The following is a 26,946-nucleotide window of genomic DNA, read 5'->3' as shown; positions in this document are numbered from 1 at the left end:
TAACCCGTATACCCATAACCCAACAATCCCCCCATTAACCTTACACTACGGGCAATTTAGCATGGCCAATCCACCTAACCCGCACATCTTTGGACTGTGGGAGGAAACCGGAGCACCCGGAGGAAACCCACGCACACACGGGGAGGACGTGCAGACTCCAAAATTGGCCCACATGGTATTTGGATGTTGTGGGGGGGGGGGAGATTCACAAATGGTGATCTGCCAATACCCATTACCAAGGAACATAGAACAGTACAGCACAGAACAGGCCCTTCGGCCCTCAATGTTGTGCCGAGCCATGATCACCCTACTCAAACCCACGTATCCACCCTATACCCGTAACCCAACAACCTCCCCCTTAACCTTTTATTAGGACACTACGGGCAATTTAGCATGGCCAATCCACCTAACCCGCACATCTTTGGACTGTGGGAGGAAACCGGAGCACCCGGAGGAAACCCACGCACACAGGGGGAGGACGTGCAGACTCCACACAGACAAGTGACCCAGCCGGGAATCGAACCTGGGACCCTGGAGCTGTGAAGCATTTATGCTAACCACCATGCTACCCTGCTGCCCCAAGTTCTTTGATTGGGTTGATGTTGAATCTTGATATTGCAATGTGAACAAAGAACATTAAACTTTGTTTTTTAAACAAAGTTATTTATTACTAACACTACAAACAAATTACTAAAATGTTTAAGATTAATACAGTTGGAAATAATGGTCTAACACTAACTTACACTAAGACACTACAGAGCTACTCTAACATGTGACTGCTACAGACTCCTAACTAACACCTTCTCTTGGAACACATGGTATGTCCGGGTTACGTGTCTGCATACTCACACCACCTGGTGGTCGGATGCTGGAACTACAACACTTATACATATATTATTATTTACATACATGATAACACAGATGACAATCTACTTATCATCACACATATCTGAACAAAGGTGCGTTTTTATGGAACTTTGTACATGTGCACCTTAATTCACCTGCTGCAACAAACATTATACTGCAATCTTTCAAAAAAAGAAGTTGAGGAGAGTTAAGATTTGGAGAAGGAAAAGAGAAGTTTAGGAACAGAAAGGGTTTAAACTTTCTTTATGCATCGAAGGGAAAAACGGTAAGAATTGGAGAAAGCCATTCTGTCCCTCATTTGGCTCTCAATTCAATTTAGCTGCCTTTGATAACTTGATCCAACAGAAATCTGACAATAATTGCAGACTTGAAATGTAATTGACCTAGTGTCAGTCAAGTGAGCTATCCTCCCTCAGGGCATTGGCAGCCATGGGTTTCCATTGGATTGGTCCAGGATTATGCTTGGTAAAGTGCTGCAGTGCTTTGCATTGCCTTCTGTAGTAGGACTGACCAGGAAACTCTCCCACTTTTACCACCTGCTGTTAGGCATATTGAAAAGATTTACAGCTAATAATCAACTTGTTTGACTGCATCATGAACCTTCCATGGCCATCAAGTCCTGAAGTGAGACTTGAGCCCGGAGTTTCTGGCTCAGAGGTAGGAATGTTACACATTGCGCCACTTCTTGTTAACTCCAATTTTCCCTTTGGACGAGCAACATTAATGGAAAATATCATCAAACTGACAAGAACAAGAACATTTCCATTAAAAGTGTTGCCTAAAACTGGAAATTCTAATGCAGGCACCTACATTTAAAAAAATAAACCATCTTCAGATCACATTTAAAATTATATAACTTCTTCAACAAAAAAATCCTTAATTTTTGCAAAGAGAGCAGCATTTTGTTTTGACATTTTAAACATCGACATGAAACCAAAAATGCCATTATACATGGAAGAATTTCAAATGAACCTCCCTGTTCCCTTATCTAACCATAAAACTCTGGTACCTCATTATCAAAACTCAATAGTGCATGTATTTGGCTGTTGAGTTTCTAACAGCAAAGTCAGAACTCAAGTCCACCTCAGCCAGAGTTTCAATGAATTAAGTAAAAGAAGCAAATAAAACAGCTGGAGCTCAATGCAATATTTAAGGTTAGCTGTTATCAGTCTTCAGTCTAATGGGAGAGAGCTGTACTTCAATTTATCTCTCTTCAGTGTTGAGCGACGCACTCTCTCCAAATAGGCTCCTCTGGTAAATTACAGCTCAGGCCAAAAATACAACAGATGCAGACATTACAAATCACAGTTTGACATCTTTGCTCTCAACCTCAACAAGTTCATCCTTTCCATCGTTCCTGCAACTGTACATTCATTCATTCATTGTAACCACCAAAAAATTCACAGCATTAACACATGTCAGAGTCAACAGGACTGCTTCCCACTCTGCTGCAGCAGTTCAATCAACAGTTGAACATACCATTATATTGTCAGTTCCTGTTTTAAGTCATTCTGTTTTAACAAGGTCAGCAAATGGGATCCATATTTGCGTTTACTGTGGAGAGTTTTGTTTTAAATTAGTTTTGCGCTGGGTTGGACAGAGGGTAACATGATCCGACCAGTGCCATTTTGGGGTGGCCTACCCTCCGTCTTGTTGAGCCACCTGTTCATGGCCTCACTCTGATTTGAGGTCACTCCCCCAGACCTCTTCCCCTCACTGCCAACCTCGCTGACCCTCCCAGTCACTTGTAACCCTCCAGTTCACAACCTCTCCTGCTCCCCATCCCTTCTGATTGCTGCCAACCCTTGCGCATGTGGAAACTCCAACTTGCCACCTCTCCAACTTGTGGTTCACTGCATGCAAGACAAAATTGCTGCTCCTATATCTTGCCATTCGTCTCCAGAGCCCTCCGCTCACAGTGAGGGTTCAGGAGAGGGGGGCAGCGAGCGTGAGAGGCGAGGAGTCTGGGGTTCGATGGCGGTGGCGAAGTTCAGGGAGCAGGACATGTAGCGAGCAGGATGTTTGAGGAGCAGAAGAGGCAGTGAGTAGGAGGTAGATAGAAAGAGTTGGCATATTTCTTATATATTTTTAATTGAATATACTCTAAATGTTATTAATTTACCAACATAGGAATTTAGCAATGTGAATTATTGCAAATTACAGGACATAATGTTTTAATGTCTTTCTGATGACAAAGATCGCACAGAACCTAACTACAGCTTTTACATGGATTTTAATGGGAAAAATCAGATTTGTTAAAAGTCATTTCACAACTCATCTACAACCTTAAGTGAGGACTTACTTCGGCCTCAATGAAGTATCGTTTTTAATTCTAAGCACCACAGTTTACTGTGTGGAGGCATTAGAGAGGGTGCAGAAAAGATTCCTGAGAATAATACCAGGGATAGGAAACTTCTATTGGAGATCGATTGGAGAAGCTGGGGCCGTCCTTTATTTAAAAAGAAGATTAAGAAGATTTGACGAAACTGTTCAAAATCCTCGAGGGGTTTGGACAGAATAGATAGGGAGAAACCGTTCCCATTGATGGGAGGGCCAAAAACCAGATGACACTGATGTCAGGTGATGGGCGGAAGAAGCAATGGAGTCATGATGGAAACCATTTTTTCTTTTAAACACAGCAAGTAGTTAGGATCTGGAGTTCACTGCCTGAGAGTGAGAGATGGAGGTAGATTCTATCCCTGCTTTTAAGAAAGAATTGTATAACTATCTGAACAGAAATAAATTGTGGGACTACAGGGAAGGAGGGGATGGCGGGAAGGAGGGACGAGGAGAGCTTATCTTTCAGAGGCAGGAACTACACGATGGGTCAAATGGCCTCTTTGTACTGTTACCAATCTAATAATAATAATCTTTATTAGTGTCACAAATAGGCTTACATTAAGTTACTGTGAAAATCCCCGAGTGGCCACACTACAGCGCCTGATCGGGTACACAGAGGGGAAATACGAAATGTCCAATTCACCTAACAGCACGTCTTTCGGGACTTATGGGAGGAAACCGGAGCGCCTACAAAGAACAAAGAAAAAATACAGCACAGGAACAGCCTTCTGCCTTCCAAGCCTGTGCCGACCATGCTGCCCGTCTAAACTAAAATCTTCTGCACTTCCGGGGTCCATATCCCTCTATTCCCATCCTATTCATGTATTTGTCAAGATGCCCCTTAAACGTCACTATCGTCCCTGCTTCCACCACCTCCTCCGGCAGCGAGTTCCAGGCATCCACTATCCTCTGTGTAAAAAAACTTGCTTCGTACATCTCCTCTAAACCTTGCCCCTCGCACCTTAAACCTATGCCCCCGAGTAATTGACCCCTCTATCCTGGGAAAAAGCCTCTGACTATCCACTCTGTCTATGCCCCTCAAAATTTTGTAGACCTCTATCAGGTCACCCCTCAACCTCCGTCATTCCAGTGAGAACAAACCGACTTTATTCAACCTCTCTTCATAGCACTTGGAGGAAACCCACACAGATGCTGTGAAGCAACAGTGCAAGCCACTGTGCTACCATGCCACCCTCATTCTATGTGCAACCTAGGACACAGAAGGCAACGGTCAATAATCTAGGTTGCATAACTCCATCGGAAAACGTTGTCAAGAAGTTCATATTTCTGTCCAGTTTCAGGATACGTTGTAGATTTTTGTTTATTCACCAGATCAATTAGGGCATTTCTTCTTGCTGCAGATAATATTCATATTGTGTCTATGCTCGAATCTCCAAATTACTCAATAATTGCCGCCCATCGGGTAGCAGGGCGATGGAAATGGGGGGCTTAAGCACACAGTTCCAGACGAGGCTGCAGCTAATAACTGGAAGTTATCATATTCCGTACCTGCAAACTTGTGCTTTGATCAGAGAAAGGAGAACTAAAGAAAGTTGTGACGATGCTCATGACAGTTTCTGTGACGTATTGCTCCAGGACATTGTCAGCATGCTTACGGTCACTCGTATTATTACACACCTGAAAGAGAAAAAAAGAGAGTTCAATTGGTCAACTGCATCTGGACATCAAATTCTTTTTTTTGTTTTTATTTAGAGTTCCCAATTCATTTTTTTCCCAATTAAAGGGCAGTTTAGCCTGGCCAATCCACCTAGCCTGCACATCTTTGGGTTGTGGGGGCGAAACCCACGCAAATACGGGGAGAATGTGCAAAATCCACACAGACAGTGACTCAGAGCCGGGATCGAACCTGGGACCTCGGCGTTGTGAGGCAGCAGCGCTAACCCACTGCACCACCGTGCTGCCTTTGGACATCAAATTCTAAATAAGACGTTGATACACTGTGATTAAGACTTTTAAGAATTGCTGTTGATTTGAAAACACCAATAGGATTTATCCTAGAAGGGAGGGGGTTGTCCTTATCAGCTAGTTATGAATAATAATGGGTGGAATTGGTGTGGAGTTTCCCTGCTTTACCATGATAATGTCTGCCAGAGCCCAGCAGAAACACTGAATATGGTGGTTCGGCCATTTCTCATTTACAAATACATTTAACAAATGCTGAATATTTCTCAATGACTTACAAAAACACTTAATCATTTATACATGAATAGAATCAACAACTGTAAATGGTTAAACAAAAATTACACTTTGGACACAAGAGGGAGCTCTCTCAGTCGACGTTGTGAGCAATCAGCACGCGGCTCACTTCACTTGCCCTTGTTTTACACGCGTATCACTTCAGTCATACAGGTAGGAAAAAAAACTATCCAGACGGAAATCAGCAGAATGTGGTAATCCTGCGCGTGGGCAACGGTCAACACAATGTCTTGTGGGCCACACTCAGGACCTAGAGGGCCATGCCGCCCCCACGCCATAGGTTGCCCACCACTGATCTAAAGGAATAAAAACGGCAGCACTAAATCTGGTACCGGCTACAATTTTCACCATTTGAATTCAATCCTCAACACTTCCTCTAATTCTGATTCTCACTAACAAGCAACAATGCGAACGATGTAGATACAGACAAGCTCAACTCCCATCATAGCAGTTTGAGAACTGGAATTAATTAAAAGAAATTGAGAAATCGAAAGCTGCTAACAGTCAATGTGACCACCAAGATGGTGGATTGTGATACAATTCCATCTGGTCCTAATGTCCTTTAGGAAGGAAGCCTGTCAGCCCTTTCCTGTTCTGGAAGATATGTGACTCCAAACTTTCATCACCATGGCAGTCTGCTGTCTATCCTCTGCAGCAGAGTAGTAAGCCACTCGGGTTGGGAAATAAATGTTGGCATTGCCAATGAAGCCATGTCTGAGAACAAATAATAAAACATTGGCTTTTTATACAATTGCTGTAATGAGAAGTGGCTTTGGGTTAACAGGTACAGTCCCCCCACCCGGCACATCCCTCCCCATGACATGACTCCCCTCTGTCACTGTAACTGTGGTGGGAAAGCATTGGAGACCGCCACCAGGGAAAGGTCACAAATATTGTGATATATGAGGTAAATGTACATTTAAGGGAGCATATCTTAAAACTGTTGTCAATTACTACCACCTAGACAGGATGTCATGCATAAGTGATTTGTAATCAGCCTACAAGCAGCAGTAGCGATCAGATGTACTGTACTTAACTTCCCAGTCAACATTTGTATGCAGTCTGCTCTTCAAATAAAGAACCCACATTATTGTTTCACCAATCCTTGTCGTGTGATTTGGATGTTCACATACAAGAAAAGAACCTAACAGCAAACAGCTGAAAACAGGAAATGCACTGTTGAGTTGCAGGGTCATAAAGCTTCCATGTCCTTAGTCCATTAGCAGTGAAGGAGTGAAGTGGTTGAAGATTTGGATCTTCTTCCCCTCCTGACACATTTGTATGGTAGAATGTGGATCTCACTACTACATGGAGCGGTAGAAGCAAATAACATGGACAGAATCATTTAAGCTGGATAAATACATAAGCAAGTTAGGAATAAAAGTATATCCTGATAGGGCTGGATGATGAGGAGTGGGAGGAGGTTCATGTGGAGCATCAACAACAGCACAAATCTGTTGGACTGAATGGCCTGCTTATGTGCTGTCCATTCTACAGAATGCTCAGTACTGAACAAGACAAGTTGGACAAGACATCAAGACTATCAATTGGGACACATCACCTGACCTGAACATTCGCAGGCTGCTAGAAGCTGCTAGTACTCTTCTATGATTAACAACAAAATAAGGGAAAGAAATGGGGCAAGGCAGGGAAATATTTAAATGAATACTAGTTGGTGATTAAGTGCAGATATTCTGGTCAAAGCTAAAGGCTGGTCTTTAACTGTATTTTTTACGCACCTGCTTGTTCGAAAAGCTGCTCCAACTCTACTAATTCTTCAACCCAAAAGTGCAAAATGTTCAGAGCTCCCAAAATAGTCCCCATTGGGAGCTTCGCAATTCTCCAGTGGACTACACTGTGCTGCAAAAGGCAGGCCATTCACCTTCAACTATACTGAAATGTTTATTCGCCAAAGCCCCCTTCTCCTTTACAACCACTAAATAGAGGAAGAAATAGTGTAGAACAAAACTGGGAGTTTTTAAAAAATACCCTTTTGTGAATACTTTGCATTGGAGATTCACCAAGGAGAGGGACATGAAGAATGCTGAAGTTAGGGATGGGTGTGTGAATACTCTAGGACATGTCAGCATAATAAAGGCGAAAGTGTTGGATATCTTAAAATGCATTAAGGTGGACAAGTTGCCTAGGCTGAATGGGATATATCCTAGGTTACTGTGAGAGGCAAGAGTGGAAATAGCTGGAGCCTTAACGGATATCTTTGCATCATCTTTGACCACGGCGAGGTTCCAGAGGACTGGAGAATAGCCAACATTGTCTATTTGTTTAAGAAATAAAGCAGTAATAATCCAGGTAATTATATATCGGTGCGCCTGATGTCAATGGCGGTGAAGCTGTTGGAAAAGATACTGAAGCAGAGGATTTATTCACATTTGGAAGAAAATGGACTTGTTAGTGATGGGCAACATGGTCTTGTGTGGGTTTCATGTCTTACCAACTTGATAAGAGTTTTTTGAGGAGGTGACAATGAGGGTAGGATTGAGTATGTCATCTACATGGACTTTGGTAAGATGTTTGACAAGGTCCCTCATGGCAGACTGGTAAAAAAGGTAAAGTCTCATGGGATTTGGGATGTGCTAGCTCGATGGATGAAGAACTGGCTTGGCAACAGGAGACAGAGTAGCAGCAGAAGGGGCCTTTTTCCAGAATGGAGATCTGTAACTAGTAGTGTTCTACACGGATCAGTTCTGGGGCCACTGTTGTCAGAGAATACAGCAGAATACAGATTGATTGGAGAGTTAGGCAGAGAAATGGCAGATGGATTTCAATCTTACAATTGTGAGATGATGCATTTGGAATATCAAATTCAGGTGTGAATTATACAGTAAATGGCAGAACCATTAGGAGCAATGACATACAGAGGGACCTGGGCGTTCAGGTCCCCAGTTCCATGAAAGTGGCAATCCAGGTGGATAAGGTGGCCAAGAAGGCATACGGCATGCTTGCTTTCATCAGCCAGGACACTGAGTACAAGAGTTGGCAGTACTGTAGAAAACTTTAGTTAGGCCACATTTGGAATATTGCGTGCCGTTTTGGTGGCCACACTACCAGAAGGATATGGATACTTGAGAGAATGCAAAGGTTTACCAGGATGTTGCTTGGTGTGAGCTATGAGAAGAGGTTGAATAAACTTGCAATGTTTTTGCTGGAAAGATGGAGGTTGAGGGGAGACCTGAATGAGGTCTACAAAATTACGAGGGGTAGAGACAGAGTGAATATTCAGAAGCTTTTTCTCAAGGTGGAAGACTGAATTAAAGGGGGCACAGGTTCAAGGTGAGAGGAGAAAGGTTCAGGGGAAGATCTGCGGGGAACGTTTTTCAGACAGAGGGTTGCGGCTGTCTAGAATGTGTTGCCAGTGGAGGTGGTGGTGCCAGGCACGATAGCAAAGTTTACGATGCATCTCGATAGATACATGAACGGGCAGGAATGGAGGGATACAGATTGTATGGGCATTAAATAGTAGGTTTAAATAAGGAATCTGGATCGGCACAAGGCTTGGTGGGCCGAAGGGCTTGTTCCTCAGCTGTAATTATCTTTGTTCTATGCAAATATTATCAGAGCAAGTCAGGAAGGAGATTACCAGACTCCTCCTCCTCCCCCCACCCTTATAGGCACCAGATGCCACTCTTCACACAGGACTGCATTCAGAAGATAGAAAGTTATTTCAATACGAGGAGAAGCTAGCTGTCAGTAAATAATATGCTTAAAGAAATCAGCCAAAGTGGGACAGCCCACTAGTTCCACCGCTTCCTTATATTAACTAACAATGACCAAATGCAGAATAATGTGTTTCCTGCGCTTCACACTACCTGCAACTTCTTAACGTGTATGGGGCTGGTTTAGCTCACTCGGCTAAATCTCTGGCTTTTAAAGCAGACCAAGCAGGCCAGCAGCACGGTTCGATTCCCGTACCAGCCTCCCCGGACAGGCGCCAGAATGTGGCAACTAGGGGCTTTTCACAGTAACTTCATTGAAGCCTACTCGTGACAATAAGCTATTTTCATTTCATTCATTTTTCATTTCATTTTCATTTCATATCCTGCAGCAGGGCACAATTTACATCACCAATGAAAGACCTGTAAGCTCCAGTCACATCTGCAAAAAGTGACTCACTTCTGACTGAAGGGGTCTCCGTGAGTCGCCTGTGTTATGAGTGCAGGACTAAAGGCATGTTTCTGTCAAACTCTCAAATCTTCTTTTCATGCAAGCCCACATTTCCAGATGTGGTTCTGCCAGTGGCTAGGTTATCATGAGCCTCAGCTTAAGGAGATGCAAAAATCACCTCATCCCCAAAAGATATCCACTGTTACACAACACCAATTACCTCACTGTATTCCATTCAGGAGAAACAGGAGGTTAAGCAAGGGCCACTGAAATTATGTGGCATGACTAAAGGAAAAAAGTAAAGTCACCAAAGTCCCAGATGACCATAGACTGCTTTCCCCTCTGAAGAGGAGAGCTGACTGGTGACGATTTAACCTGAGGATCACCGCACACCAGACGAGGCAAGGTTGAGAGAGCGGGGCCTTCATGAATAAAATCAGCTGGTCTGGGAATTGAACCCTATTTAGACACTGACTTCGCTCTGCATCGCAAACCAGCTGTGCAGCCCACTGAGCTAAACCAAAGCACAAGGATGCTAAATTCAATACTTGCCCTGCAGATGTCAACAAGAAAGTTCTCAAAAAGCTTCCACATATGGTTGCTTGTGTAAATTTCCTTCATCTCCACCTCTGTATCCACGTAGCAATGATTGAGAAAGTTAATGTAGGCAATCTTCACCTAGTGAAAAAAGAGCAAAATATCAGCACAATGTAATCTCAGCAGTGGAGTGGAGAGTGGGGAATAGGTGTGTGGCACTTAGAGAAGGGCGTTAAAAATGAAGGACTTAATGATTCGAGAAAGTTGCATAACCCTCTAAGTTAAAATGATTTAATGTTGAAAAATGAGGATGATAATGCTGTTGTTATCCATATATCATAGCTGTCACTTGTGATATTGTGATTATGAAGCCCGTGCTTGCTTGGGGAATGGACTGGTATTTTCTCAACTGAAACTGAGGAAAAGCAGTTGTTAACTCTTTTTGTTTTTGTCATCTGGACCAACGTTAGACCAACATTCACACCAACAGCGGAAATTAGGCTGAGCCTTCTGACTGACCGTATGGAACGGAAATCCTTTTTGGAAAGTTATCATTTCTTCAGTCTGTTTAGTTGTCTGTTTGCACACTTATGAATTAGAGCCGAGACATTCTCATCCTCAACATGTAGCCTCCCGTTAACCAGAATTTAAGAGATTGTGCCTTTCCAAACACGGAAAAAGTGTGTTTATTCATTTGACAATGCCGCGTGGCTTTGCTCTGATGGTGATTTCTGTATTTTTCACTTGAAAGCAATTTCCTATTGATATTGTAATAATTGGAGAGAGAGTTGGTTTGGGCGGGGGGGGGGGGGGGGGGGAGAGGAGGAGAGGAAATTAGGAACTCAGATTATTCATGGTCAATGTTGGTACCAGAATTCCTATGACAGATCGTTCAAATAAACTGCACTAATCCAGTCAAGTTAGAGATAAAAACAGATTAGATAAAATAGGATAGATTTGGGCGATGAGATATATAGGGTAGGCTAGATCAGTCAGAACGAAGATAGATGTAACAAATTGGACAATTAGGTAAGATGGGTGATTTTAAACTTTTTTTATTTAAAACTAAAGAGGAATATTTTCAATGAGATGAATCCAAAAAGCCCACTCACTTCAGGTATGCAGTCTTCATGGGTTGATACTCTCACAATGTCATCCAGGGGCAAGAGGGAGTTGCATTTAATCTCGGTGTAGACGTTCTTGCCCTCGGTGCAGACTGCCAGCAGTTCCACCAAGTGGATATGGTACATGAGGGGGCTGTTCTCATCCATGCGATCACGCTCAGAGCGCATCATCTGTACCAGGGTCTGGAACGAGGCTCGATCATTGTAGAAAATCAGAACATCTTCCCCAGCATTCACAAGCTGCAGAAGTGCAATAGTTTAAATAAAAAGGTCATCAATAGTATTGCAAACTATGTAAGTGACTGGGGCTGTATTAGAAAATATAATTAAACACCGGTTAAGGAAGCAAGCCAATGGGTTCACTAACTTGGCATTCAAGAGTTGCCAAGTGGTGAATTGAATAGTTGTTCTGTGGAAAATTGAGCTCATGGTTTCACCACTCAATGCTACAGTTGGGATTGAGAACCATTGCTTTTAAGGATGGCAATAAGGCAGCACAACACTGCACCTGGTGAGCATGTGTTACACTTGGCGAGTGCCCGATGTTGCCACCCTGTGGAGAAATTATTCAATTTTCAGCCTCGACTTTCCTCATCCCCACAAGTAGACAAGCCAAATGGAAAAAAGACTTTCTAATTTACGAAGAATGTCCATTTTTGATTTGCCCCCTCTTTGCGATGCTGTTTCCTTCTTTTGCCAGGCCAGACGTGGTCAACAGCTGAGACAAGGTGCACAGGAAACCCACGCCACTCCCAGGTTTCTCTGAATCAGAAAATGCTGGAAAAACGCAACAGCTCTGGCAGTATCCATGGAAAGAGAAACAGGGTTAACGTTGCGAGTGTGTACATCTCTTGAGCTTTTATTGCTCTAGATACACACACCAAATAACAGCTTAATTCCCCCCTCCTGGGTTCTTTTGCCAATTAAATCTTTGTACTCTAGCTACTGGACCTTAAATTCCTCTCGTAATTCCCTGCTCTGCACACAACAAATCAGCAACACTTGTTGAGCTACTCTTTTTCCTGGCAGGGGTTGTTGAGCAAGATAGGTGCTTCCCCTTGGGCGGTGAGAGTGCTGTGCAACGCAGTGGCACAGGCTACAATTTCACTTTTTATTCATTCAAGGGATCTGGGCTTCGCTGGCTATGCCAGCTTATATTGTTCATTCCCAATTTCCCTCAAGGAAGCGGCGGTGAGCTGGCTTTTTGAACTACTGCAGTCCATGTGGTGTAGGTACATCCACAGTGTTGTCAGTGAAGGAGTTCCAGGATTTTGTCCCAACGACAAGTGAGGGAACGGCTTATATATTTCCAAGTCAGGTGGGGGCTTGGAGGAGGACGTCCAGGTGGCGGTATTCCCATGTGTCTGCTGTCCTTGTCCTTTTGAATTGTCAATTTGAATTGAGGTTTTGGGTTTGGTAGGTGCTGCCCAAGGAGCCCAGCTGAGTTTAAAACGGGAAAGTCAGTGCGTGGCACCTGACCACCTTAAGTGGCCGAGGCCTGGTGTGTAGGTACATCTGCTGCATCCAGAATAATATAATTCAGAGGCTTCCTCATGAGAGCCTGCAGCTTGCTCAACTAGGTTTTCAAATTTTTGTTTCACAGGATGAGAGCATCTATAGCAAGGCCAACATTTGTTGCCCATCCCCAACTGTCCTTGAACGGAGAGACTTGAGAGACCAATTCAGAGGGCAGTAAGAGCCAGCCACATTGCCTCCGGTCTGGAGGTATTAGGTTGGCCAGAATGAGTAAGGATGGCAGATTTCCTTCTCTAAAGGACATTGTGAACCAGATGCGCTTTTTTTAAGAACAGCAATTCTCAATAGTTGGCATGGGTATCACCAGTGAGACGAGCTTGATACCAGCTGCCATGGCAGAATTTGAACCCCTACCCCAGTGCTTCAGTCCAGGCCTCTGGATTACTAGCCCAGTGACAACACCAATGCGCCACCAACTCCCATGCTTTCGAAGTAGGGCTGATAATATTTGACCAGCATAACTTACCTCAGCCATCACCATGTCCTGACACTTCTTGATAAACTTCCCTTCAGCCTTCACAATGGTCTGCAGAAACTTGAGATACTGGACGTTGCGGCCATGCGTCTCAATACAATGGACAAAGTGCTGCACCACCCGCTCGTTTATCTCACTGCAGAGCTGGTAATTGTTCATGAAGATGTGCTGCATAGTCACAGCCTCCAAGATCTGGAACAACAAAGCTTCTTAATGGGGGGGGGCTCCAATTTTCTTTCTGCCACATGGCCGACCAGGATTTTTTCCTGCCTGCCACTAGCGGGTGTTGGAAGGATTTGCCAAATGATAATCAACTCATTTGGCTGCATCGGGAACTTACCTTCTGTGTTCAAGTCGTTGAGCGGGATTTGAACTTGGAGTTTTTGACTTGAGAGGCTCCAGTCCCAAAAGACCCCCGACTGAGGAACCAATTGCTTCTTAAATAGCTCCAGGACTATGGAGCTCTCCCCCCACCCCCACTACTCTACCTGGAACATTATTTAATATGTTGATCACTGTAAGAAGAAATTCCTGATATCAATCCTAAAAAAACTCTGGTTTGAACACACTCCCCTTTTTCAACTGGCAAAGGCTAATTTAAAGGGACATTCGGGCTTGAACCTTATCTACAGTCTAATCTTACATCGCCCCACAAGCCAGCTTGCTTGCTATTTTCTATTGCCAACTCAATATTCCAGAAAGGTTCAAGTTCCACTCCAGGACTTGATGGCCACACAAGGAGAGCTCATGATGTCATGATGTGGCCAAACAGGTCGAGTATCAATCTGCAAATTCTGCCAACAGCCGCCAGTGACAATCTGGAGAAATTCCTGGAAAATCCACAGGTCAGCGTGCTCAATGACATAAGCCACAGGCAGTTTCACAGAGTTTTACTTGGGGGGCAGTAGTTCAGCTTTTTAAAGTATTATCTAAAAAAAAAAAGAGGATCCGATAAGTTTCTGAGTATTGAGAAAGAGCAGAAAATGCACATCAAAGATTTATTAGAATTACAGATTTCCCCTCGAAATACTCAGAATAGCTGAAGTGGAATTCACTTCCTGGGGGGGTGGTAGAGAAATCCCCTCTTCATAATTAACAACATTTCAACATTTTGAAGCGCAAGCTATACTCGATTCAGCTCCTCCAACATCTCTCCCCGTCATCCCAAAACATTTCATGCAAGGCACAAATGTGAGAAGTTACGTTAGGTTTCACAACTCCTCTGGTGCCCTACCGGATGTTCAGTTGGTGACTGTATTCAAGATTGAGATCAAGAGATCTTTGAATATAAAAGGTAATCTCAGGGTATGGGGATTGTGGGCAGGAATATGGAGTTGATGCTGAATGTTCAGCCATGACCTGCTTGAAGGGTGGATCAGGCAACTCGAGGGGTTTACACAACAAACTCCAGCTTCATTTTACATTCTGGTGTCTCTCGGATGACATACCAGAAAGGGCGACCAAATTCAATCTCACTGTGATCTATGATCCAGATGTCCCATTCAACGTTCAGGAATCAAAAAGAGTTACAAACTACAGTTAGAGAAAGAAAAGAAATTACAGCCAAGTGACAGCCTATCTGACTTTGCCTCCTGCCTCAGAGACCTGAATTAAATGTGAATGGGGATATAATTAATTTTGAATGCTACACTCAAAGTAAATTGGAGGAAGTGGCCCAAGCTAATGTGCTGACACAGCACATTTCTAAACAAATGACTGGACAGGAGTCCAGCACTGGATTCAATCTTGTTCATCATCCATGAAGATTTTAGAAGGAAAATCAAAGGTCAGATCAAACCCCAATGAACAAGGAAAGTGCATAGAGCGATTTGTCTTAGACAGTTGATTGTAATGTGCTAACTAAAGCCATTAGACATGCAGCTATTAAAATGCTGCGATAACAGTGTACAGATGGTTAGTTAAGTTGTGGAGGTTTATATAACGCACTAAGTTTCCCTTTTGATTTTGATAATATATAATGCAAATGTTAACTACAATCTGGAACAATACAACCAGGAACATCTCTGTCCTTAAGGAGTTTTATCTTCCTTTCATGATGTGATAATGGACATGTGTGTATAAAAATTGCAGCCAGTTCTCTGTTGCTTTCATGTCACAGATAAGCTGAATAAATAGAATAAATTTAAAAGCAGACAAATGTAATGGTTTTATCTGTCCAAATAAAAATTACCTACTTAGATGGGAATGCAGTTAAAAACAGCTTTCTTACTCAAAGTTGAATATCACTCATTGTTGTAATACAGTCGGTCGCAACTAGGCCACCATTGGAAAAAATACTTTAATTTTAAGGAGACTTTGTCTTTCTGATATCTCTTCCCAACACCCTCACACCACAAGTCACCCCTCACTCAAATGAGTGATCTACTGGACAATGGGTGTAGATGCACTCTTCCCTTCTGCTATTTATCCTTGTTTATGAAATGTATGGATTCTGGTGGAGGTACCATTCCACTGTGCTGGTATTCCTTCAGATGCAAGGTGTTTCAGTGAGAGTCTTGACAATGAGTGCTGGTAAGTTATTGGACTGAGACAAGATTACTTCCATACTCAGTCTTGTTCTGACTTGGCTTCTGCACTCATGTCCTTCTATAGACAACCACTGAATATTGACTAGCCAGACCACAAGACCGAAGAGTCTTGTTGGCTCTACCACCAATGCTGAATTTTGTCAAGGCCTCAGGTTGAACCATGACCTGGTCTGAAGGTTCCTAGCAGAGTGGTCTGTGAGCTTCCATTTTAGAACAGCACTGATGGTAAAACAAACATGGTGTGAAGAGGGACATCAACCTGACTGGTCGAGGCCATATCAATGAAAAAAGCCAAATTCAACACACAGTTAACACACAGATGCCAATGGCGGAAATTGGAAATTGAATAGATTCCAAGAAGAGCTCTTACCCCTGGAGTAAGGAAGAGGTTTATGTGCTTGTGAAGGAGGGCTTGATTCTGTGGATTGCCAGCGCAGAAATTCTGCAGAAACTTGTGTGCCAGTTTCATGATCTCTTGCATTCGGATATCTTCAGCCTAAAGAGGACAACAGAAAAGTGGTTACTCAGTTTTGGCAGAAACAAGCAGTGTAACTGCACTCCACTGAGAACACTCAATGGTTACACTGTTACTTTTGTTAAATTGCATACAACAGGCGTTAGCCTGTCTTACATTTCTTATAACCTTTTATTTCAAAAGATTCATAGAAAGCAAGCAATATATATTAGGTCCCCTGGGAGCAGATAATTAGAGACGTGGGGCAGGATTCTCCGACCCCCTGCCAGGTTGGAGAATCGCCGGGGGTCGGCTTGAATCCCGCCCCGCCATTCTCAGAATTCTCCGGCCCCCCCAAAAATTAGCCCAGCTAAAATTTGCGCCGCCCGCCTCGGAGAATAGCAGGGACCGGCACGACTCAATGGGCCCCGGAGCCACCTGAATTCTCCGGCCCGCGATGCGCCAAAGTCCCGCCCATTTTTTGCCAGTCCCACCGGCGTAAATTGGAGTAGGTCCTTATAGGTGGGACCTGACGGCGGCACGCGCGGCCTCCGGGGTTCTCAATGGGGGAGGGGGGGAGGGGGGGGGGGGGGGAAAAGGAGATCCGCGGGCAGGCTTGTGCTGTGGGGGCACCCTATTCCTCCGCATCGGCCGATTTGGTCCTCCGCGTTGGCCGATGTGGAGACGAACCCTCCCGCGCATGCGCCGGGATGACGGCAGCATACGCTGGCGCTCCCATGCATGCGCCGACTCGCACCAGCCAGCGGAGGCTCTTCGCCGCTGGTTGGCGTGGCGCCAAGCCCTTTCCCCGCCAGCTGGCGGGGCGCAAACCACTCCGGGGCAGGCCTAGCCCCTGAAGGTGTGAGGATTCCGCACCTTTGGGGCAGACCGACGCCGTAGTAGTTCACGCCACTCTGTCCCACTGGAGTTGCCAGCCCCACCGATAACGGCAGAATCCCACCCACTGGTGTTTCGCTTAGTAAGACAATGTATTTTAGAGATACATTACTCTAAATTTATTTTAAATTTAAATATATATATATATATATATATTTTTTTTTTTAAATTCCTAATTAAGGGGCATTTAGTGTGGCCAATCCACCTAACCTACACATCTTTTGGGTTGTGGGGATGAAACCCAGGCAGGCATGGGGAGAATGTGTAAACTCCAGAGTGACCCGAGGCCGGGATTGAACCCGGGTCCTCCGTGCCATAGGCAGCGATGCTAACCACTGCGCCACAGTGCCGTGCATAAGATTATGTAGTTAATGGGAGGAGCCAGGGGCTGAAGCAGTCAGGTGTACAATTTTCAGTTTAAGTTGTGGATAGACCAGCAGCTGCTCTCAAAACAGTGAGTTTAGATCTGCCTGTAAATAGGAGCAGTTTCTCTCAAAACAGAGAGTTAAAGATTTGCCTTTGAACAGGACAGAAGCAATTTCTCCAAGGGTGCAGGTTAAACAGAACTCTGAAACAGGCAAGAATCTGCAGGCTGTTTCCCTACCAGATTTCTCCCTCTTCAATCAGTTTTTTTTAAAAGGGATCTCTATAAGTAAGTATTCCTGGGTCTGCTAACCGTATTTAAAAGTAGATTTTTTAAAACCTGAAATGGGTTTTGCTTGATTGGCGATAAAAGATAGCAATTAGGATTTATTGTTTCATTCTATTAAGCATTGTTTAATGGGTAAGCTATTTCCTTTATGATGCTAAAGTTGATAATGCAGTTAGTAATAAATTTTAATATACCATATCCGTATTTGTGTGGGGAATTACTCCTGGAGCAAAGTATCAAAGAACAAAGGGCCCTCCAAGCGTGTACCGGTCATGATACCACCTTTGCCAAAACCCTCAGCACTTCCTTGTGCCGTAGACCCTCTATACCCATGCTATCCATATATTTGTCAAGATGCCTTTTGAATGCCATCAATATATCTGCTTCCATAACCTTCCCTGGCAACGTGTTCCAGACACTCACCACCGTTTGTGTAAAAAAACCTGCCTCTCACATCTCTTCTAAACTTTGCCACACGGACCTGAAACCTATGCCCCCTGGTGACTGACTCCTCCACCCTAGGAAAGAGTGCCTGCCCATCCACTCTACTCATGTCCCTCATAATCTTGTAGAACTCCATCAGGTCACCTCTCGACCTCCGTCGTTCTAATGAAAACAGTGCGGGTCTATTCAGCCCTTCCTCGCAATCTTACAAATTAAATAAAATAAAATATTGGGGTTTCTGTTGGGTATCCAAGCAACTGTTGGGATCTGATCCGGGATGACTCCAACCGATGGAGAATGTGCCGCCACCCCCCACCCCAGCATTCTCCCTTACTTGAATTTTTCTAAGACTCCTTGATGGCACACCGGGTCAAGGGCAGTTCTTCTTTTCTCACGTCTGGAATTCAGCTCTTCTGTCTGTATTTGGAGCAAGGCTGTAATGAGATCTGGAGCCAACGGTTCCGCATGGAAGACAAACTGAGCACCGATGAGTGGTCTTGCGGAATAAGTGTTGCCTGATTGCACTGTTGATTACGTAGAACATACAGTGCAGAAGGAAGCCATTCGACCCATCGAGTCTGCACCGAGCCACTTAAGCCCTCACTTCCATCCTATCCCCGTAACCCAATAACCCCTCCTAACCTTTTTTTTTGGTCACTAAAGGCAATTTATCATAGCCAATCCACCTAACCTGCACGTCTTGGGACAGTGGGAGGAACCCGGAGCACCCGGAGGAAACCCAAGCAGACATGGGGAGAACGTGCAGACTCCGCACAGACAGCAACCCAGCAGGGAATTGAACCTGGAACCCTGGCGCTGTGAAGCCACAGTGCTAATCACTTGTGCTACCGTGCTACGATGATGTCTTCCATCACTTCACTGATGATAGAGAGTAGAGCGATGGGGCAGTAATTGGTCGGGTCGGATATGTCCTGATTTCTGTCAGTGGGACATTCCCGGGCAATTTTTCCCACATTGCCAGGTAGATGCCAGTGTTGTAGCTAGAGTAGCTTGACTAGGTGCGCGGCTATTCTTGTAGCATAATCTTCAGTACAAGTGCTGGAATATTGTCAGGGCCCAGAGCCTTTGCAATATCCAGTGCCTTCAGGCATTTCTTGATATGTAGTGCAGGGAATTTAATTAAAGACTGGTTTCTGCAACAGTGATGATCTCAGGAAGTCAAGATGGATGACTTGGCCCTTCTGGAAAATGCCTGCTAATGCTTCAACTTTTCTTTTGCTCAGTGCTGGGATCCTCCATCATTGAGGATGGGGATATGTGTGGAGCCTCCTACTCCTCTGGTTAGTTGTACACCACCATTCACGACCTGATGTGGAAGGACTGCAGAGCATTAATTTGATCCATTGGTTGACTGTTTTTGGCATGTTGCTTGGCATGTGTGTTGTCTTGTTATAGCTTCATCAGACTGACACCTCATTTTTAGGTATGCCTGTTCTGCTCCTGCGCTGCTCATCTACACTCTCCTTGAATCAATGGTAATGGCAGAGTGAGGGATATACCAGGTCATGAGGTTAAAGATAGTCATTAATTACAATTCTGTTGCTGGCGACGCACAGACCACATGGAAGCCCACTTTGAACTGCTCGATCTGTTTTGAGTTTGAATGGTGGTCATACCAAATAAGACAATGGGAGGTGGGTTGGTTGGTTGGCCCTGGGGGGGGCAGCGTCGTCCTCAGGATGAAGATGGGACTTTGTCTCCACAAGTACTATACAGTGCTCAAAGTATAAACATTGATGTTAGGAAAGAGTTAATGTTCCCTAGTACTCCAGTGTAAAGATTGCACGTATTGTTTAATACACTGCATCAATATATAAAGGGAATACAGGTGGCACTGTGGTGTGTTGGAGAAGTGATTACTGAACACGCTAAATTTGGAGTTGAACAAGTTGAGACTTACTTCCTAGTTCTTACTATAGTCACAATCAGAGCTCAGCAATCAATAGATGCGTCTGCAACAGGTAGATTCGTGAGGGCAAGTTCAAGTGGATTTATCTTTCATATTGGTTTTCTCAGTCTGCCTCAGGCCAGGTCTGGCAGGTACATCCTTCACAACTGAGCCAGATTAGACTGACTGGGCCACTCATGGTTCTGGACATTGACGTCCCCACCCAGAGTATATTCTGTGCCCTTCCACCCTCTGTGCTGCTTCCCACTGCTGTCCCAGAAGGACTCGTACGCCTGCAATGAAGAGTCATAGGTGGTAATCAGCAGGAGGTTTCCTGACTCATGTTTGACTTGATGCCATGAAACCTCACGAGGTTCAGAGTCAAATGAAGAAGACTCCCAGTGCCACTCCCTCTCAATTGCATACCACTGTCTGGCATCTGGAACATAGGCTGTAAGCCATGATCCTGTGGGTATGACTGAGCGAGGTTGTTGCTCGATTGTGGGACACCTCTCCCAATTTTGGCATCAGCTATCGGATATTGGTGAGGATGACAGGGCTGGGTGTGCCTTTGTTGTGTCTGACATTGAGGTTGACACTGGATGATCAATCTGCTTTTACTCTTACTATTGTTTTGCATTGCAGTTTGATACAACTGAGTGACTCCCTGAACCAGTTCTAAGAGCAGTTAAGAGTCAACGACACTGTTTCCCTGCTTTTTTGCCATAGCCCTGCGTCGTTTTAATCTTTTCAATATTTATCTAATTCCCTTTTGGAAGTTGTTATTGAATCTGCTTCCACCACTTTTCAGGCAGTATCTTCCCGATCACAACTCAGTGTGTAAAATAATGCTTCCCAGTGTTCTTTTACCAATTTCCAAACAAGTCAATGGGAGAGATATAAAATGGTCTGCTGACTCACCATCAATCACACAAACTCTCGGTCTACCCCAAAATGTGCATTATTTCATAATGAAAAGCCACAAACTAAATGTATGTGACAATAATTTTTAACCTGATGCCCCGGATAGTCACCGGGTCTTGTACAGGGCCAGTTATTAATTTGGCACAACAAAACTCCTTCTGTTTCGCTGGAGGATGTGTTACGTACTCTGCTTAAAGGATCCATGTGGCAAAGTGTCCTCTTGGTGACCATGTTGGTGCGCTTTGGGTCTTGAGAATTTGAAGAATTAAGCCACTCAATGACAGATCGCAAACACCAGAGTGTATTTTCACAATGATACACAGGTTCAGACGTCTGATCTGGAGATAACCCGCTTCTGACAGTCATTTTAAACAAATTAGCAATTAAAGTTTAACACCCAGAATAGTGGTTAAAACGGAGATTAAATCTGAAGTTAACAAATCGAAGCAAACAATCATTCTTCAAACCAAACTTATTCTTTCCTTGAAGTACTTTTTTAATACTCTGCAACATGGTGTTCACATGACACTTCAGACTAGGCAGTACCTTTTCATAGGGAATCTGCAGAAGGTCGAGGACCACGGTGTGAGCCCCCATATTCCTCAGTAACCTTTGCTGCTGCTTGCGGCTTTTCCTCACAGACGAGCTTTCTTGCACACACAGCTTGCTGAGTCGGATCAAAACCTGCAAAAGGCAAAATGCAGATGATGCTCTTCAAAGAAAGAATCTTGCAGCCCAGAAAATGATTGTGCATGCAGCACAAGCCAGGGGCCTCACCTCCTTTATGACTCTATAATTCTTGCTGCTGGTGCTTTCAATCGTGGGTACCACATCAGAGCTGGCAATCTGACCTTTTGCAAAGTCACCCTGTGTGGGAAAATAAACACACAGGCGTATCTGTGCATTTGCATAACACCGTATCTCTTCACTTAAAGAATAGCAACACTGTTCTTAGACATTTTAACGTGAAGTTTTAAAAAACCGAGTGAGGGTTCACTGTTAACCGACTTGCTCAGCCTTTTAAAAACATTCTGAATCACATTGGCCTCCCCTGCCAATTCAAAACATGTCAAAGTTGCAAGAAGCAGTAGTGTACTCTCTCCCGAGCTCTCCTAATCTCTTCCGCAATATAAATTCTCCTCCACAGTTCCTCAAATGGGCTGAGCAAACAAAAACCCGAGACACAATTAATTCCTATTAATGCTGCGATTTACACCGCAGTCTGCCAATTGTGTGCCTGTTACCTTCAGCTGATTGGCTTGACAAATTACACAGGTTCTTTTGCTTGGCCTGTCAAAGGGAATACACTGTACCTCTTTCTTCTTCTTCAATTCACTGCCACCAGTTGAATTCTCCCCTACTTCCATCGACTCATCATGGGCATGGCCCTTGTAAACCCACAGCTCCGACTTCTCCACCAGCAGCCTCAGCTGGTCCAGGTCGGCTTTAATCTGTTTGTAGTTTTCCACGTCCTGACTCGTAACAAGCAGCTGGACCTGAGGGTCACAAGAGATCCAGCAATTAAATATTTTGCGAGCCCCAATAGAACAGATAGGGGCAAATAAAAAAAAAAGAGCAGGACCAGTTTGTGATTCTGCCATGATTTACCATGTTAAGTGAATAAGTGTGAAGGGAGAGCTCGGAAAAGCTAGCAATAGTTTCGCCATACCAAATATCCCCTGAAGGCTCAAGGGTTTTGTGCAGCTCAGGATGTACATCATCCTTCTGGAGAGTTGCTGCCTTCTGAGTGGGACAAAATCACATTCAGCAATGGACGTGTCACGTGACACAGTAATGCTCCCCAACCCCACCCCGCCACCAAAACAAAACTGGAACTTACAGCTTATAGGATCGTTTGTGGGGCATGACCCATCTAGTCCGGAATCAAGCACACAATTTAAAATCCCCCCATCATCAACTAATAGGAGTCCAGGTCGGGGATGGCCTCAACGCCCTCTTGATAAAATCCGTATCCTCCCAGTTCGGTGTGTATACATTCACCAAGACAACTGGAGCACTCGCCAACACCCTGCTCACGGTCACATTTCTCTCTCGCGAAGACCAAAACATCTGCCCCCACCTGGAACTCAGGCCAGTCTGACACCCCAAAAATGGCTTCTTGGGGACCGGGCTCCACATCCGTATGCAAGACCCCGAGATTGTGCTAAATACCTCCCACCAAAACCTTTCCCGCTTCAGGCAGGATCAAAACAAATGAATGGGGTTTGCGGGGCCCCTCCTGGATGGCTCACAGACATCCTCCACCCGCTCAAGCAGCCAGCTCATCCTCGATTTTGTGAGGTGCGCCCGATGTATGACTTTCAACTGTATCAGCCCCAGCCTCGCACACATGGTTGAGGCATTTACCCTCTGGAGCAACTCAAACCACAGTCCCTCTTCCATCACCCCCTCCTCCCACCACCTTAATCCCCTCCATATACACCCTGTCCTCCTCCAAGATCCTCCCGTAGATCAGCAAAACAACCTCCCTCTCCAGCCCTCCCACCGACAGCACTACCTCCAGCAACGAGGAGGCCGGCACTATCGGGAAGGTCGGGGAAACCTTCCTTGCAAAATCTCAAACGTGCAGATACCTGAACCCTCCCCCCTATGCCAACACCTGCAAACCCCGACCCCCTACAGATTTAAGCCATCGGGCCTCCCCCCACCCCACCCCTCCTTGGTCCAGACCCGCACAACTCCACCTTCTCCGCCCAATATTAGTACAATAAGTTTGGGAGGCCTAGCCCCCCCCCCCCCCCCCCCCCCCCCCCCAACCACCCCTCTAATCCTGGCCACCTTCTCTCCCCCCCCTCCCACACACCTCCAGATAAACGAGGCGATTAATTTGTCCACCCCCCCAAAGAATGATTTGGGTAGGAAGACCGGCAGGCACTGAAATAGGAACAAAAATCACGGTAACACATTCTTTGTAACTGCCTGCATCCGGCCCACAAATGACAGAGGGAGGTTTTTCCATCTTGACAATCGGCCTTCACCTTTCCCACCAAACAAGTAAAATGATACCTTCGGAGCCCACCCCAGTCCCAAACCATCTGCACCACCAAATCCTAAAATGGTTTGCCGGCAGATGAAATGGCAGCCCCCCCCCCCCTCCCCCCGGCAAGCTGGAAGACCATGAAATAGTCGCTCTTGCCTAGGTTCTATTTACACTCTAAGAACATCCCAAATCTCTGAAGCAGCCCACTTATACATCCCATCAACATGCTCGGTTCCAAAATGTACAGTGACCATCATGGTTACCCTATGCTCCACGTTCTTCCCATCTCTGCGTCAGTTTTCTCCCACAAGTCCCCAAAGACATGCTTGTTAGACAAATTGGACATTCTGAATTCTCCCTCAGTGTACCCGAACAGGTGCCGGAAAGTGGCGACTCGTGGATTTTCACAGTAACTTCATTGCAGTGTTAATGTAAGCCTACTTGCGACACTAATAAAGATTATAAAGATTATGTGTGATCGCTCACTTCATGGCCGACACCAGAAGTCCCACAATTTAGTACATTTAATTTCATTCCTGCATTTAGCAAATTATTAAGCTGTTGAAAAAGTGTTAAATTCTTATCCTCATTTTCCTTTTTGGCTCTATCTATATCTCTGCTTTTCTTTGTGATTCTGATTGGAATTTAATTTGTGCTCTTTCTTCCTCACTCCTTGGATCTTTCTCAAATTTTAAATCTTATTGGTTAGGGAGATGCAGTGCTGCTCCGACAGTGTTCTCAGGTCCTGGATATGTTGTTTTCTCTTACCGGTCCAATATCGGCTCACACCTCCAGCAAGTTATGAAGCAAGAAAAAAATGAATTACAGAACAATGTTGAACCAACATGCCTGCTGCAAGTGGTCCCACCCCATCAGGATTAGGCCCCACATCTGGTTCAGGTTACATGGGGGTACTGCCGTTAAACTTTCCAGTTATGTGGGAAAATTAGGCAGTAAGGGCACAATGTCTAAACGGAAGGCAGTCAGACCACTCATTGGGGTGAGCAGTACTGCTGTCCACAAGGGAATGTCCCAGGCAAACTTGAAGCTTTGCTACAAGTACAGCTTCAACACATGACTTCACTATAAATCAGTTTACAACCATTAAGTCTTGCAGAAGAGTCATGTTCTATTCTTGAAAAAGTGACGCGGATTTGGGGAATTTAAAAGGCAAGAGTCTGCTTGCCAAAATAAACAAGCTTTTTATTTTTACAGTGTTATCAGCATCAAGCACTCCCAAGTCAACTACAACACACACAGACATGGGTATAATCTGCCGTCATTGTGATTGAAGAATTGCTTCACACTGTCCATCTATAATTAGCCATAGTCTGTAAGAGGATGCAGGCATCTCTCGCTTAGAGAAACTCTGCATAAAGCATGACTAACCAAGAAAAGAATCCCTACAGTGCAGGAGGCTGCCATTTGGCCGATCAAGTCTGCACCAACCCTCCGAAAGAGCACCCTACCTGTGCCCACTCCCCCATCCTAGTCCCACAATCCGTAATCTAACACTGGAGGCGATTTAGCTTGGCCAATCCACCTAACCTGCACGCCACTGACCTGAGGGGAGAAACTGGAGCACCCGTAGGAAATCCACACAGTTAGTCACCCAAAGTCAGAATCGAACCTGGGCCCCTGGCGCTGTGAGGCAGCAGTGCTAACCACTGTGCCACCCAGGAATCTGTTTATCTGGAGTGCATAACATGTGCATTGCTAAGCAATGACCAAGGGGGTAGTAATAGGCTCCAAGCAGTTGGGAAACCAAAACTAAGGCACTGAGCTTTTCTTTATCAAGAGAGTTTATTGACTTGTTCAGTTTCTCAGCTCTTCCCCCATTCAAACCAATCTCCCTGCTGTCCCCTATTTATACATTTAAAAAAAAAGTAAAACAAAAATCAATAAATTAAACAAAAATGGAAGAAGGTGATTGTAACAAATATCTAAATGCCAAAGGAAACTTAACAAAGCAAACTAAAATATAATTTCCAGGAATGACGAAGCACCCCAGGCCCAGTGATGCTCACTGGTCATGGAAGGCAGGCTCTCCATGCTTCCTTTCCAAGCCCACCTGGCCGAGAACATAGCCAGGGTAGAGGGGCAGACAGTCGGGTCGGACAACCCATTTGGCCATCCGCTGCCTGAATCTGTTGATAGCATTGGCCAGGCCCCAGGAGCAGGCTTTCAAGGACATCCTCTTCCCTCCACAATTCCTTCTGCATCAGGTGACGAAAGATCAGGAGCATCAGGCTGAAGTGCAACCAAAGGCTGAGGAGCGGTCCCTTCAAATAACTAAAAAGTGGGTGCCTTTAAATACCTAAAAAAGGGTGTGCAACCTCAGGCAATCTACCTACACGTGGAACTCAGACCCCCCCCCCCCTCCCTCCGGCCTCAGAAAACATGTGTGGGCTTGGTGTCTATGAATCACCTTAACCTTCGACTGCTACGCATTTCTGCAAGCAACATTTTCCACGCCAGGGCACTGATGGAAAAGGGAGGGCTCCCATGGAAAAGAGCCCTCCATTTGGAACCTCCCCCACTGTCAGATGGGAAAGGAGAACACCACAGCGTGCCATGAGGAGAGAGGGAAGAAAGTGGAGGGTGTGCAGCAACGTATCAAACAGGAAACCATTCCATGCCAAATGGAAAGGTACGGGGGGGGTGAGAAGGTCCTTGAGACAACTCAAATTGTTTGATTGCGGATCCCAAGCAAAGTGTCAGGGTGCAGGGCCACTGTGGAATTCTGTCAGAACTGGTCCGATATTTATATGTGCGCAAAAATTAACACCCATTACCTGTTTCTCTTAAACTTAACAACAATATGAAAAAAGCACAGCATTTCCTTGTAATTATCATCTTTTGCTGAGCCCTCGGAACATAAAAGCGACCTGCAAAATT

At 44.9% G+C, this 26,946-nt stretch overlaps 1 protein-coding gene across 4 annotated transcripts in view; it reads right to left on the bottom strand.

Annotated features, from left to right (window-relative positions):
* Positions 1–26,946, bottom strand: part of LOC119973141 (inositol 1,4,5-trisphosphate receptor type 1) — a 624,311-nt gene that overhangs the window by 335,525 nt on the left and 261,840 nt on the right. For all 4 annotated transcript variants that reach the window (XM_038810748.1, XM_038810749.1, XM_038810750.1 and 1 more), the window contains 8 exons: positions 22,361–22,543; positions 21,825–21,914; positions 21,594–21,731; positions 16,138–16,263; positions 13,210–13,410; positions 11,196–11,447; positions 10,099–10,224; positions 4,717–4,845 (listed from right to left, as the gene is read on the bottom strand). In XM_038810748.1, the coding sequence (XP_038666676.1) occupies positions 4,717–4,845; positions 10,099–10,224; positions 11,196–11,447; positions 13,210–13,410; positions 16,138–16,263; positions 21,594–21,731; positions 21,825–21,914; positions 22,361–22,543 (1,245 nt within the window). The remainder of the gene's footprint in view (positions 1–4,716; positions 4,846–10,098; positions 10,225–11,195; positions 11,448–13,209; positions 13,411–16,137; positions 16,264–21,593; positions 21,732–21,824; positions 21,915–22,360; positions 22,544–26,946) is intronic.

The sequence above is a fragment of the Scyliorhinus canicula genome, chromosome 11 (assembly GCF_902713615.1).
Source record: "Scyliorhinus canicula chromosome 11, sScyCan1.1, whole genome shotgun sequence".
Classification (NCBI taxonomy): domain Eukaryota; kingdom Metazoa; phylum Chordata; class Chondrichthyes; order Carcharhiniformes; family Scyliorhinidae; genus Scyliorhinus; species Scyliorhinus canicula.
This window is presented reverse-complemented; position numbering and strand designations above follow the sequence as displayed.